The following is a 15,854-nucleotide window of genomic DNA, read 5'->3' on the forward strand; positions in this document are numbered from 1 at the left end:
TACAACTTCTATGAATTATTACGAATATATTCACCCACATATACTCCAAATACAAATTTATTAAGAGAATTTAAACAAAAAACAAATGGTGGCTAAAGAGAATAACATAGGTTATGAAAATATTATTATTTCACTGCCAAATTTTGCATGCTTATCATCTAATTTATTATATATTATACGTGTGAACTACATACAATTTGGGCTAGAAAGATATGCATTTAACGCTATACATGAATATGTTGCATGTCAAATATTGCCTTTAGATCTTGGGTTATTCCGTGTGCAGAGAAGGATTTCCTTTTAGTACTGGTGCTTCTTGTTAGGTTTTCTTGATTTGTGGGATATTGGGTTCATCCGTAAATCATGGGATACAGAGAGGTCTACAATACTCCCTTACAATCTAATAGAAAGCAATGGACTTTGAGATTGGCACACAATGTAGTGAAACGAACATGGGATAATGACTTGGTTAACTCGTCGGCTTTTTTATCTGTGCTTGAGAGAAATTTAACCATCAGCTTTTTAGTTGCAACTCAATCACGTACAAAATGAAAGCTAATTTCTATATGTTTGGTCTAGACATAAAAGATCTGATTGGATGAGAGATAAGTGATACCAATATTATCACACCAAAGTGTAGGCAGATGAGAGAGAGAATACCCAAGTTCAATGAGTAGAAGTTCAGTGACAACATTGGCTAATGCATTGTATTCGGCTTCAATACTACATTGGACAACAGTTTATTGCTTACGCGAGCTCCATGATACAAGATTATTACCAAGAAAAATGCAATATGCACTTCTACAACTTCTATAAACTTGCCAATGTGGAAGTAATAACCAATGCATAAACTAGCAAACACGATTCACGGAGAAAGCAATATTGGGACTTGTGAAGGATAAGTATTGCAAACCAACGATACTACTATATAAAGTCAGATCATCAAAAGGCTCACCTTCATGGGCAAAAAGAACATGTGGAGGCCATGGGTGTGGAGGTGGGCTTGGCAAGGTCCATTTTGCTATGTTTGCATAGATCAATAGTGTACTTTCTCTGCATCAAAAACAAGCCTTGGGATGAAATAAAACTTCGATGCCAAGAAAATAATTAAGGCCTCGTTTGTTTTCAAGAAACATCTAATCTCATCTCATCTCATCTCACTTCATCATTACAACTTTCTCAAATCCCCACACAAAATAAAATAAACAATTCAACTTTTTCAAATCCCAAAACAAAAATAATATTAAAAAATATATTCTAATAATATTTTATTTAACTTTTTAACTTTAATCTCATCTCATCTTATCTCATCTCTGAAAACAAACGAGCCCCTAGTGTACCAAAGTCCTTAACAATGAGGTCGAAATGAAGAAGCTTGATAATGGATTCAACCGCCAATGAATTTGATCTAGTAACAAGAATGTCGTAAAAGTAAATTAGAAAAAATATTGCTAATGAGCCTTGACGGAGAATGAAGAGAGATGACTACTTTGGAGCCATGAAAACCATATTCCATTAGACGAGTGCTGAGTTTTTAAAACTATGCATGAGGTGCTTGTTTAAGCTTATAAAGCGATTTATGTAAACGACACACATGATCAAGAAAATGTGGATGCCGAAATACAGGAGATTAAACCATGTAAACACCTTCTTCAAGAGAACCATGAAGGAATGCATTATGAATATCAATCTGATGTAAGTACCAGTTGGAGGAGATAGCAATTGATAGAACACTTTGGATAGTCGTTGACTTGACCTGAACGTTTTAGATAAGCCTAAGCCAAGTTGTTGATGATAGCCTTTAATGATGAGGCAGGCCTTGTAGCATTCAATCAAACCATTTACCCGAAGTTTGATGCGATAGACCCACTTATAGCGAATTATATTTTGATGAGGAGACTAAGGCACTTTAGACCAAGTTTCGTTCCGAAGACGAGCATCAAATTCCATCATGGACAAATTTAGGGGGGCAAGGGGGCCTGCCCTAAAAATTCTGACATTTTTCATTAATTTAATTAAAAGTTATGTAAAAATAGAAAAACAATAGATGTATAATATACCATGAGACTAATGTTGGCTTCAGAACTCATAGCATTCTCGCAAAGTCATAGACCCATTACAATAGTTCTTCTATGCGAAAAATTAAAGAGAAGTAGTGTTTCTTCTATCTCTATGTTTCCAACTTTTTAAAAATTTCAAGGTTTTTAAATAAAAAAAATTAAAATAATTTTCTTCAAAGAAATTTGCAAACTCTTAACCTATTTGAAAAATGAATGAAGAGATGTTTGTAATAAAATAGTATTATATGTGAATTCTTTTAATCACAAACATGTTTTATTCTCCATTAATTATATATGTTCATTGATTCATCACGTAAACCCAAATTTTTTAATTTAACTTATTATGTTATACATACACCTAAATTAGTTTTGAATGTCATAATATGGCTTTTCATGGGTCATTTTCTTTACCTTTTATTTTGAAAACTTAAATTGAACAATATGGACAAGCCAAAAACTTTAAATCATAAACATTGTTAAGATTAGGTTTCAAAAAAAAAAAAAAAATTGAACTAACTTTTTAGCTTTTAATATTGTTGAGATAAGGTTTTGAAGCAAAATAAATGATGACTTTCTTATAAATTATTTACTAGTTTATATTGAGAAAAAATTTGATAATTAATGACCTTTATTTGTTAAAAGAACATTGAGATTAATTAGCATGTTAAATGTTTTTATTTTTTATTTTTTTACATTCAAACTTGAAACTTATTATATACTTATGCACGCTTTTAAATAATCTTTTAATTTTTTTATATATAGATTTTTATATATCCTTTAGCCCCCTTCTACATAAATCCTAACTTCGTCCTTGAATTCCATATTCATAGCCAACCGTCAATTGGGATCCTTTACTGTCTTTGTGTAGCAAGTGGGTTTGTGGGTGGTCTGATCAACTACAAGAGCTCGAGGGAGTGGATACCAAATAGTGTCATCCGTCGGCATCTTGGGCTTAAAGATGTGACTTCGAGGACTAGTCTGCATGGCATGTGTCCGAGAGGCAAGAGCGGTATGGGTTTGCATTGCATCAAGTTGAGCATGTTGATTGGCATGTGAATGAGTGGTGTCTAAAGAAGGAGCATCATTAAGTAGTTGTCAGTATGAGGCACCATGGAGTATGTAGATGGAGAGAATGACGTGTAATTGGGCATTGAAGTGGAATTTGGCAATGAGTAAATGGTGGAAGCATGTAGCAACATAGGAGTTGAAGCATCACAAGTAAAGGGAGCCTACATGTTAACTTCACTTTGGACTTGAGGAATAGGTGGCATCATGTGTATTGGAGATGGCCTTGGTGCATGAACCTGCAAAAAAGGAAAAAGTGGTCTTACGTAATAGGGGTTATGCTCATCAAATTTAACAGGGCAGGAGATGTAAAGACGTCCCATGGAAGGATCAAGACACTAATACCCATGGTGATCTGGAATGTACCCCAAGAAAACACAATATTAGAGCAAAAAAAAATTTATGATTATTATAGGGACGAAGACATAGCCAACACACACAACCAAAACTCTTAAGAATTGATGGTTAGGGTGTTTCCTAAAGAGAATTTCATAGGGCCACTTATTATGAAACACCGTGGTAGGTAGTCAATTTAGGAGATAACATGCAGTTTGAAAATCCTCTTACCAGTAAGTGTGGGGCAATGAGGATTGAGCAAAAAGAGCGAGACCTATTTCAACAATGTGTTTGTGACGCCTCTCAACAAACCCATTTTGTTGAGGGCTATGGAGACAAGTGATACAATGGTGAATGCCATTGTTTTTTAAAAAAAATTATACAACCGATGGTATTTGCCACCCCAATCACTTGGCCAACTTTGATCGTAAGATTAAATTGACAATCAACAAGAGCTTGGAACCAATGAAATGTAGCTTCAACATATGATTTTAAAGTGAGAGAATAAAGCCAAATATATTTGATAAAATCATCATTAAAAACAAGATAATAACGATGTCTCCTGGAAGAAACAACATAAAAAGGTCCCCATACATAAAAAAAATTAAAAATTAAAAATTAAATCTAAAGGACCTTTAGATTGAGACTCGGAAGAAAAGAAAGGGAAAAAATGACTTTTGGCCTTTTGACAACAAAACAAATTGGAGGCCTTTATTTGAGGACATCAGTAGATTATGACGAGAAACGATGTTGGTAACAATCTGAAAAGTAGGATGCCTAAGCCTTTTATGCCAATCTGTTAGAGACACACGAATGACAACAAAAGCAGATGGAGAGAAAGAGCGAGCGAAACAAGTCATGGTGTAAAGACCATTATGTAGAGGTCTTGGATGAAGAAGCTTCTCCGAGTTGCAATCCTTGATGACAAAAAGATTTGCATGAAATTTAAAAAAGACATTATTGTCGTGAGCAAATCTATGAAATGTTAGATCAAATCTATGATAACACTTAAGTGTGGTATGACCGACATTGCCACAAACTTGACATAAGGGTCTAAATGAGCCTAATTGTTTTCCACTATGTGACTTACTTCCTCCATAGCCAATCAGTCCTCCTCTTTGGTGAGACCTATTGGAGATGGCAACATCATTGCATTGAGTTCTTTCTCGAGAAATAGAATGCTTTGATGTAAGATTTGCAAAGGAGTGCGAGAGGTCGACAACCTAATTTTGTTGCTCAATGCGCATCTCGTAAGTAAGGAGATGGCTAAATAATTCCACCAGAATTAAGGGATTAAGTCGAGTGGTGACGGAAGTCGCAAAGGGTCATAGTCAAATCAAAGTAACCTGCAAGAAGGAAAGAAATGCCTTCATCCTCAATGAGGGGATGTCCAGTAGAAGCGAGAGTATCACTAAGGCTTTTAACACACTGAAAAAAATTCAAATACAGTAGAATTCACTTTTCGCAAGGGAGCTAGTTGTATGCAAACTCAAAGTATCTGAGCTCGAGATCAAGATGTATACATTTTCTCGAGAGAAGGCCAGACTTGTCTAAAGGTCAAGTAGCCAACCATTTGGGCAAGCACTCCTTCAGTGCAGGAGGACATTAGAGTGCCAAGCAAGACTTGGTCTTGTTGAATCCAATGATGAATTAATGTTGGGTTGGGGTGGAATGAGAAATTTGGAAAACCATTGTCAGACATGGAAGCCGAAATAAATTGTGGAGGAGGTGGTGTGGAACCATTTACAAAGTCAAAGATGTCTAGACCACACAAGTAGGGAATCAAGATAGCCTTCCATAGAAGAAAGTTATCTCGACCAAGCTTGACAAGAATGGATTGGGATGGGGCAATGAAGGAGGAAGGCGTAGAAATGGTGGAGTGTGTATTAATATCTGAAACAAATAAGGGATTGTTGTAATTGTTTGAGAAAGCCATGGAGACTTTGGTCACAGGTTCTGTGATACCATAATGAGAATAGAAGAGGTGATGCAAATACTATTATCTCACTACCAAGTTTTACATGCTTGTCATCTAATTTATATACACGTGAACTAAGTACAATTTAGGCAAGAATTAGGATATATATGAATTAAATGATGTACAATTTGGTGTCAAATATTCCTTTCATGTAGATGATCTTGTGTTATCCCGTGCTCAATGCACAGATTGGATTTCCTTTTACGGGTAGTCCTTTGTTGCATTTTGATCTTGATTTGTGGGATATTGGGTTGGTCCATGAATCATGGGACGCAAAAAGATTTTCAATACTGGTTGTCCACCCCAATGTTATCAGAACCACCCCGGTGCAGGGTAGATCTTTGCTCCCCATGCCAAGGTTGCCAAAATACGCCGGAGTGAGTTTCTGACCGCCTACCTGCACTGATCCAACCCGAGGGATGGCCAGAACTTTTTATTTTAAGGTTTGTTCATTTCGAGGGCCAGCCATATATTGTAGTACTGGCTTGTGGTGGCTGATAAAAATAGTTTTAGGTTTTGAAAGGTGTAAAATTAAGCTTTACACAGCACATCATATCAGAAAGGTCTCTACGATCTATTATGCAATAGAGAGCAAAAATCATTTTTTTAAGATGGTAAATTTTTGCACTTGTCTACGATCTATTATGCAATAGATCAGTGAAGGCAAGGGTACTTCAAGACACCCCTTTCTTGGCTTGGTTCTCAACTCCTTGGACGTTTGAAGGCAACCATCCAGAAAGAATATTGACTACCACCCCCTTGCCAACTTTTGTCAATCCTCCTCATTATTTCCCAACAATCTAAACACTCCGATGAATATAAATATAATTAGCTTCATCATCTCATCAAGCATACTTTTTTTTTAACAATTGAAATCATATAAAATCGTTTGATTGAATGGATTGATCATTTAAATTATACTTCATGACCAAAAAATGATAAAAATAACCCAGACAAAAAGGAAGTTTCACACTCTCCTTTTCTTTTGCAACTTCTGTAATTCCTCCTAATTAATCCCCCTTCCTGATCCTCTCCCATCTCAACAGACATAGAAAAAATTATAAAATCCACTGTCGATGTAAAAGTTTGTTGGCTAGGATTAAATGATTAGGACCTATTTCATTTATTGGATAAATGTAATTTTTTTTTATCTTTATCTATGAATATTTAAATTAAAAAATAAATAGATTAATAGATAAATGTTTGTCTTTATCTTTATCTATGAATATTTGAATTCTAAGATAAGTGGTTAAATAGATAAATATTCAAAAGAATTTTGATCAAAATTGAATGTTCAAAAAGATAGGAGATGTCAAGTGATCTGGATAGAAGATTCAAAAAGAAGATATAAAGCAGAAAGAATGTCGAACTATCAAGAAGTTATCAGAGAACAGAAGTTGAACAGAAATCAGTTACTGCAGAGAAGAGTTATCGCGACATGTTAGCAATTCGTCAGGAGACGTCTTGGCGACAGATTCTATCCGTCAGCAGAATCCTACTGAAACTGGAACTCTTTCCAGATAGTTTATTTAAGAGATTCTACTGGTTAAGATCGTTAGAGATTCAGATCTATATATTTGCTATAGCACTTTCTAGCACATTGTTTAGTGAGAAAATTCCTTAGTGAATTTTCATATTTGTGATCTCTCTTTGAGTGTGATCGTGCTTCGAGAGTAGAGGATCGTGTGATTGGATTTCAGCCCTAGAGTTCTAGGAGGAAATCCAATATTTGAAGATCGCCAGAGGTTCTGGCTGCTATCGCGATAGAAGACAAACGGGTCGTTTGTCTGGGCAAGTAAGAGAGTCAAGTAGTAACGGTTTTGTAATTGATAAGTACTTGTAATTGATTTTCAAATAATAAAATTGACTTTCCTGGGTTTGGCTACCCTGTAGGGTTTTACCTTTAAAGAGTTCTTTAAAGGGTTCCCTTCAATACCAATCTTAGTGTTATGCAATTTAATTATTTTATGTTATTATTTAATTATTAAATTAATTGCATGCTTGAATACTAATCAATTTGTTGAGTGAATTGGTAGATATTTTCGCTGCATTGCAAGGGTACTTGGGTAATTTTAATTGGCATCAGAGTGTGGTTCACTCATTCGAGTGTGATCCGTTCTCCTGTTGACTATGTTGCTACATGTCCCGCCACACTTTGATAGAAAAAACTATGCATATGGAAAGTTCGTATGAGGGCTTTTCTCAAATCATTGGATAAACAAGTGTGGTATTCTGTTGAAAAAAGATGGACTAAACTAGCAACAAGTATTGATACTTGGACAAAAGATGAGATCAGCAACTGTAATTGGAATAGTAAGGGACTGAATACTAGATTCATGACTGTATCTCCTGAAATATTTAAAAGATCTCCATGTGTGAGATTGCTAAAGAAGCATGAGACATCTTGGAGGTTACACACGAAGGAACAAAAATTGTGAAAAACTCAAAATTACAATTGCTTACTTCAAAATTTGAAGAGATTAAGATGCTGGAAGATGAAAGTTTTAATGATTTTTATACTAACCTTAACGATATTGTTAATTCCAGGTTTAATCTCGGTGAGAATGTGGAAGATTCAAGGGTCATGAGAAAGATTTTGAGGTCTCTACCTGAAAGATTTTGGCCTAAGGTTACTGTCACTGAGGAAAGTAAGGATTTGGATACAATAAGGGTTGAAGAGCTGGTCAGTTCCTTACAAACGTATTAATCCTCACTTCCTCAAATAAGAAAATGTAAGTCCATTGCTTTAAAAACAATAAAAAATGATCAAGATGATTTTTCTGATGAAAAAAATTTTAACAATGAGGATATAGATCTCTTTGCAAGGAAATTCAGAAAATTCTTGTTTAACAAGAAAGCTAGTGGAAAACAAAAGCGAGATAAAGAAATTTTTGCAACGAAAAATTATTCTGAAAAGTGGAATAAAGAAAAAATTGATAATAATAATAAAGTAAACTGCTATGAATGTTTTGGTTATGGCCACATAAGAATTGATTGTCCAAATTTCAAGAAAAGTAAAGGAAAAACATTGAATGTCACATTTAGTGATAATTCAAATTCTGAAAGTTCAACCTCATCATCTGATGATGAAAATTTTTTTATAGCTTTTACTTCTATTGTAAATGATTTTCCTAAGATTGCACTAACAAAATCTAAAAGTGATTGTAATTTTAGTGATTCAAATGTATCACTTGTTGATGCTGACCAAGAACTAAGTTTACAGGAAGTATACAATGATATGTGTAAAGAAATGGTCAAATTAAAAAAACTCACCAAGAAGCTGTACAATAAATTTACTACTATGGAGAATGAGAAAAACAATCTCTCTGAGGCATTAAAAATTTCTGGTGTTGAAGTATCAATATTAAAAGATTAAAAGGATGCACTTGAAAAAGAATTGGAAAAGTTTCAAGAGTGCAAACAAAAAAATCAACACAGAAATTAGAAGAGATGTTGAGTTTTCAAAGATCTAATTGTGATTGCACGAGTTTGGGGTATACAACTGTCCAAGGTATGGAACTTAAATGATCATCATCCGCTACCACTTCATCAAAATGTATCATTTTTATTAAATGAAGTCGAGATGAGGAAGCTCCAAACAAAGTCATGTCTAAAACTCATGTTCCAAGAGCTTCGCAATATAGATCAATGCCAAAGAAGCCCAACCAAGGTAAGTCCAAAGGTAAGTTTATTCCTACTTGTCATCATTGTGGTATTCTTGGCCATATAAGACCATATTGCTTTAACTTGAATAAAGTGAAAAAAAAAAATGGAGGTGAAAGAAAGCTAAAAGAGAAGGGAAAGACTCTAGAAAATCAAGTTGAGGAGATGAGTCAACAAATCACCTTCATAACTCTAAAACTTGGTGAACTAGCGGGATTTTGCCTTCACAATAAAGAAAAGATCATATAAAGTGGTGTTGATGAAAACAATAGGCTAAAATTTAAAGTAAAGTGGGTGGTCAAAAAAGATGTCGTGTCACATTAATTAATAAGACCACTTGCATGTTCTTGCATTCCTTGCATTTCATTTTATTAGTCTAGGACATGCATTTTATTTTTCTGTTTTTAATTTATGTTTCTCTTTTCAGTTCTTTAAATAAGAAAAATAATAGAAAAAAATTTCTGGTTTGTTTCTATTTTTTTGGGAAGTGCATGCTTGATATGTCAAAATTTTGAACACATGTGTTCTCAAAAAATAATTATTTAAACTTATGCATCTCTCTACTTTATGCAGTTCACTTTATGAATACTAACCCTTTGGATCATCTTGACAAAGTTCATTTACAAAGCACTGTGAGAAACTTATGTATAGACACCTTATAATTAAGTTCCATATTTATTATTGAGATGCTTACCATAGAGGGAGTTCATGTCTTGAATTGATTAATGCTAGTTGAACCTAGTACAATAATAAAAAGATCTTCCCTTACCAAACACAAATAGTTGATCCATATAGAAAAAATCGGTGTTATATCATTGCGAAAAAAGACAAACACCATACACGGATCTATCCTTTAAGTTCTTATAGAAAGAATCATAGCTTAAATCATTGTGGAAAAAGAAGAGCAACAAAAATGGACATGAAAGGGGTTGTGCAAACTAGTGTTTGGAGGAGATACTCATGTATCTAGGCCCTAATATAAAGTTTGACTTTTAAAGTGAGTGACAATCTCTTGAGAGCATCTATAAGAAGAAAATACTCATGAATAAATTATCAAAAATATATTGAAGAGAAAAAGAAATAAAGAGTTAATTTTCTATATAAGTTTGCTCACTCACACACTCACATGAACTTTGACATTGATGATCTTATGAGGTGTAAACATCTATGGTGATTGTTGCAAATAAGAGGGTGTACTTTATTGAATTTTTTTTGTGAGTGATACTTTGTTTTGAACTAAAATGCATCTAAACATGTTACTTGCCCCATTGCTTATATATATAAAAATTAAAATTTTTGTTAAAACTTTTTATTATTATTTATTTATTTTGGTTTATATAAAATAAATATAAAAATATAAAATATATTGAGGTATGAGTCAGTGTTGGGATTATTCATGTCGGTTTTAAACTAATGCCCACCAAGTGTTTGTTTTTATGTCTCAATCAAACTACTTCATTCATTTTGTCATGATTTTACTTGCATTCATGCTCATACATTAGATGCATTTAATCCATGAAAAGTTGAGACACATGGGAGTTATGAGTCTTGTCAGATTAGTGACAAAAATGGGGAGATATATTGGAAGATTAATTTACTTCGGGTTTTATGAAATTCGTATTGTGAGTTTTAGGGAGAGTTTGAATAAGTGTGTTGTTGAGGGAGAGTTGAATGAATTTTTATTGTTCTGATTAATAAAGTTTAATATTAAGGGGGAGAACTAAAATATGGATATAATTCAACTCCAAGACTAGAACATGCTTAAATTTTAAATCTTGTGAAATTTAATCTTAGTTGTTGTTCTATATCATTATTTCTTGCCTGGAATCTCTACTCGGTCTCTTGGTCTACTGTTTGTGTTGTTGACAGATTTAATATTACATTCATCAAATTGGTTTTGTCACCAATCCGCCAAAAGGGGAGATTGTTGATGTAAAAGTTTGTTAGCTAGGATTAGATGACTAGGACCTATTTGAAGTATTGGATGAATGTAATTTGTCTTTATCTTTATCTATGAATATTTAAATTCAAAGATAAATAAATTAATAGATAAAGGTTTGTCTTTATCTTTATCTATAAATATTTGAATTCTAAGATAAGTGGTTAAATAGATAAATGTTCAAAAGACTTTTGATCAAGATATCAAGTGATATGGATAGAAGATTAAAAAAGAAGATATCAAGCAGAAAGAATTTCGAACTATCAAAAAGTTATCCAGAACATAAGCTGAACAGAAATCAGTTACTGAAGAGAAGAGTTATCGCGACATGTCAGCAATTCGTCAGGAGACGTCTTCGCGACAGATTCTATTCGTCAGCAAAATCCTACTGAAACTGGAACTCTTTCTAGATAGTTTATTTAAGGGATTCTACTAGTTAAGATCGTTAGAGATTCAAATCTACATATTTTCTAGAGCATTTTCTAGTGCATTGTTTAGTGAGAAAATTTCTTAGGGAATTTTTATATTTGTGATCTCTCTTTGAGTGTGATCGTGCTTCGAGCGTGGAGGATCGTGTGATTGGATTTCAGCCCCTAGAGTTCTAAGAGAAAAGCCAATATTTAAAAATCGCCAGAGGTTCTAGCTGCTACCGCGGTAGAAGACAAACGGGTCGTTTGTCTAGGTAAGTAAGAGAGTCAAGTTGCAAAGGTTTTGTAATTAATGAGTACTTGTAATTGATTTTCAAATAATAAAATTGATTTTACTGGGTTTGGTTGTTCCGTAGGGTTTTACCTTTATAGAGTTATTTAAAGGGTTTTCCTTCGATACCAATCTTAGTGTTATACAATTTATTTATTTTATATTATTGTTTAATTATTAAATTAATTGCATGCTTAAATACTAATCAATTTATTGAATGAATTGGTAGATATTTCTGCAATTTCATTGACAAAGTAAAAATCCCATTTACGACAAATAGTACTTTAGTATGATGTGATCAGTTGTGTGGTGGTCCAAGCAAAACCAATAGGCTCTCAGAGAGTAAAAGATTCAGCAGGAAATTGAGTGAAATGAGGACTTTGAAGAGCCTCTTGAAGAAGCTCATGATCATCCCACGAATCACGATATGTCTCTAAGTTGGCATCGGCATTTATTAAAGCCGAAATGCAGAGCTGCTTTCTCCATTCTTCTAGGTGTGGGAATCCAACATGATCTCCATATTTATCGCAATACTGCAAGAGAGAGCAAAGAGGAATCAGTGTGTATGTGTCTGTGTGTATAAAAGAGCCATTACGATCTAAAAATCCTATGAAATCTTAAACGATTCTATCTTGAGTGTAGTCTTCATCATGACCTTATTATAAGAGAAGGGTGAAGACGTTTTACCTCAAACTGGGCAATATCGTGTGTATTATATTTTGGAATGCAAGCTGCATCCCTTGAGTGATAGAACTCCTTAATGGACTGCATCATTTCTTCCCTTGATGGCAATGTTCTTTTCCCAGATAGCAGCTGAGATATCCATTTTGCTTGTGATTCAAAGAAAGGGAATCCTATAATCTGCACTATTACCACACATCACACAAAAGCCAAAATATATAACTCTTTTGAAGGCTTTTGAAACATATGATCGATTACAAAATATAGATATTAAAGTATCAGATCTTTACCTTTCTAGGAACACCTATAAAAGAGAGAGAGGGAGCAAGAGATGGAGGGAAGGTGTGCTCATACAAAGGACCCACTCTGTCATCATCTACACCGACTATCCCTTTGGTGTCAAGAAATGGGAACGTGTATGAATACCTACACACACAGCCCATTCGGAGCTTTTATTATTACAGAAACAGTGCAACAATTAAGCTTTTTTCTTCTCTTTTCCATGAATATGATAAGGCCGGACCACACAAAATTTTCTGTAGTTTGGTCATGACACATAACTCATCACCATTAACATGAAGGTTGAGTAGAAAAGGCTACATGAAAACTTTCAAGTTGGTTGGTCATTGTACATATATAACTCATGATCACCATTAATTAATGGTGGGTGTGTCTTACCCTGTGCAGTATAAAATAGAATTGGCAATAACCCAAGAGCCGTCTACAAATAGAACCCTTCCATCTTCATGAAGAGTGTCTATCTGCGTATGAAAAATACAATATTTTTAGATGCTGTTTGTTAACATGTAAAACAAAAAACTTAATGGTCGAGAAAGATGATCAAGTTAAGCCAGGCCAAACGAAAAATTTGGAAGGCAAGCTGCAAGGATACCTGTGGATGAAGATACAAATTGCCATTTTTGGAGATGACTTTTGATAAACCTTCTGAAATTTTAAGAGATCTGGAGCTGAGGTGGACTTCCTTTGCCACTTCTAAAAGCTCCATTGATATATCTTGTCCACTTAAGGAATTTCCAACCACCACCACAACCTGTAGAAAATAATATGCTTTTTGTGGTCATTTAAGTGAGCTACATGAATTAAAATCTCCTACTCTTAAGCCTTTTAAATGATCGAGCAATGATATGATGAAAAAGCTGCATTACCTCATTGCGATATGGCTCGGGAGTCCTGTAGATGTGACTATGCATCTGCTTCCTTTTCCACGCATCCATTCCTGTTAATGTCGATAAAGGCACGTAAAAAGACAAAGAAACAAAAGAACATAAGAAGAAGCTGTAATATTAATATGTCTCTGGAATTTCTTTTACTGTATATTGACATGAAATATCATATGAGCGTGAAACAAATCCATGAATAGATTTTCTTTCCATGAAAACTGACCCAGCTTTGACCATTTTGATCCTTTTGGTTTGTGCATGTGTAAATGTGCTTTTTTGTGCAGAAGAGACAGAACGAGAAAACTCAATGATTTCTCACATGCAAGCACACACCTTTTATGGTAGGCAACCTAGGCTTAGAGTAATGGCCAGTGGCCACAACCACTGCATCAAAAACCTCTTCCACCACCTTCTCTGTCTTCTTGATCTCTTTACTCTTTACAACCCATTTCAGATCTTTGCCAATAACACCAGAATAATCCAACATCCCCACATACTCCACCCTTGTGTTAAACCTTATCATCTCCCTTAACCCAAACCAGTCACAGAAATCTTTTAGGTACAGATAAAGTTCCCCATGGCCAGGGAACCTTCTCATGTCCCTACCTTTCTTGACCAAAAATGGAAAATCAGTAAACCCCATGATTTCCCTTGGAGATACGAGCCTCAAAGATCCATAGATACTGCTGTGCACCTTTAGAAAAGTGTTCCTTCCTAGAGGATCCTCGCCCTCCACGTTTGGTTCATACAGCCATTGCCCTCCAACATCATGGTTTTGTTCCAAAACCACCACAACATGCCCTTCTTTTCTCAGCTCCCTGGCCGCGACCAGCCCCGACGGTCCGGCTCCGATCACGCACACTTTTTTGGATTGGTTCCTCTCAGACACCATGGCGGTCCGATCGAGAAGGTTGTTGGAATATTTTGAGTAGTTTGGCGAGGGTTAAAGCTCGATCGAGCTTTGGTTGAAGATGTTTTTTGGAGGTGTGGGAAATGTATGGGGAGTGATGGGGGTATTTTATAGAAGGATTTTGTTCACGCAAACTAAGGCAAAGAACAAAATTAATAATAATTTTGGAAATAGAGATGGTTTGCTGGCTTGGAGACACACGTGACAGATTAAAATCATGGTTTTTTTTTTTTTTTTTTTTTTTTTTTGTTGGATTTGTCGAGGTTGAACTATAAGAAACATTAATTTGGAATTAATGCTGAATTTGATTTAAGATTAATTCCAAATCTTATGAGTTTTGATCATCTGCATGCATGGGCTGGGGAACCACCTTCATGATGTTAGGTTGTTGTGGAAGTATTCTAAAGATCACGTGGCCCTGCCTGATAGGTACTCCTAGTCCCTGGACAATAACATTGATATTGAAACTGAGAAATTATTTATTTTTTCTTTTGCAAAAGTCTATGCATGGAATAAAAGTGGACAGTATTTTTAAGCAGCAAATGTCAAGAATATATAGATCAACTTAAGTAAATTACCTCATTACCTTAGTTTAAACAATCGATTATTTAATATGATATCAGAGTAGAAGTCTTGAATCTAACAAAAAAAATCAATTTTCTTGGATTGTGTTTTTATTAATATTGTCCTGTTTTACGATATTTCTTTCTACCATCACTATAATTTGATCAATAGGCTTGCATGATATGATGATATCAGCTGTCACAATAGATCACTTGAATATGTCTTTTGCAATAAGAGTTAATTTTAGGTCGAAATATATATGGGTCTTTAAGCTCAATAGAGACAATTAATTAAGTCTTAAGAAAACCAACACCAAATCTATAATAATTAGATCGTTGCACTTTGTATCATGTCCTATATATATATATATATATATATATATATATATATATACATATATGCATGCCAAAAGGGATGGGATCATCGAGAATATATAATAATACCCATAGCTAGCTAGCTTTTTGGATCCCAACAGTGGGAGAATGCCACTTCTTCAAGTCAAGGGAACATGAGCAATCATGGAACAGTTTGCATATTCATTCAACACTATATACATTTTCCTGTTATCATCTCGACATTTTCCTGTCAAATAGTATGCCTAGCCTCCTTTTCCTTTCTCTTCCGACACAACGTTGCTTCTTGATTACAACACATGAGAACAACAAAAAAGGGTGAAAAAGAATCAAAGGGATCGAAAAGGAATTAATATATATCTTACTTATAATTTATTGTTTTGAGAAAATCATGTTTTTTTTGTTGTTGGTATATATATAATATG

General features: G+C 34.4%; 1 protein-coding gene across 1 annotated transcript; it reads right to left on the reverse strand.

Annotated features, from left to right (window-relative positions):
- Positions 1 to 6,276: 6,276 nt before the first annotated feature.
- Positions 6,277 to 14,600, reverse strand: LOC121234228 (flavin-containing monooxygenase FMO GS-OX-like 9). Its single transcript, XM_041130096.1, has 8 exons — positions 13,936 to 14,600; positions 13,588 to 13,658; positions 13,314 to 13,472; positions 13,100 to 13,182; positions 12,712 to 12,847; positions 12,428 to 12,601; positions 11,992 to 12,273; positions 6,277 to 6,510 (listed from the first exon to the last, which is right to left on the reverse strand). Exons 1-7 carry the CDS (start codon positions 14,492 to 14,494, stop codon positions 12,076 to 12,078), a joined length of 1,380 nt encoding a protein of 459 aa, XP_040986030.1. The 5' UTR covers positions 14,495 to 14,600; the 3' UTR covers positions 6,277 to 6,510; positions 11,992 to 12,075.
- Between the last annotated feature and the right edge of the window lie 1,254 nt (positions 14,601 to 15,854).

Source organism: Juglans microcarpa x Juglans regia, chromosome 6D (genome assembly GCF_004785595.1).
Source record: "Juglans microcarpa x Juglans regia isolate MS1-56 chromosome 6D, Jm3101_v1.0, whole genome shotgun sequence".
Taxonomy (NCBI): domain Eukaryota; kingdom Viridiplantae; phylum Streptophyta; class Magnoliopsida; order Fagales; family Juglandaceae; genus Juglans; species Juglans microcarpa x Juglans regia.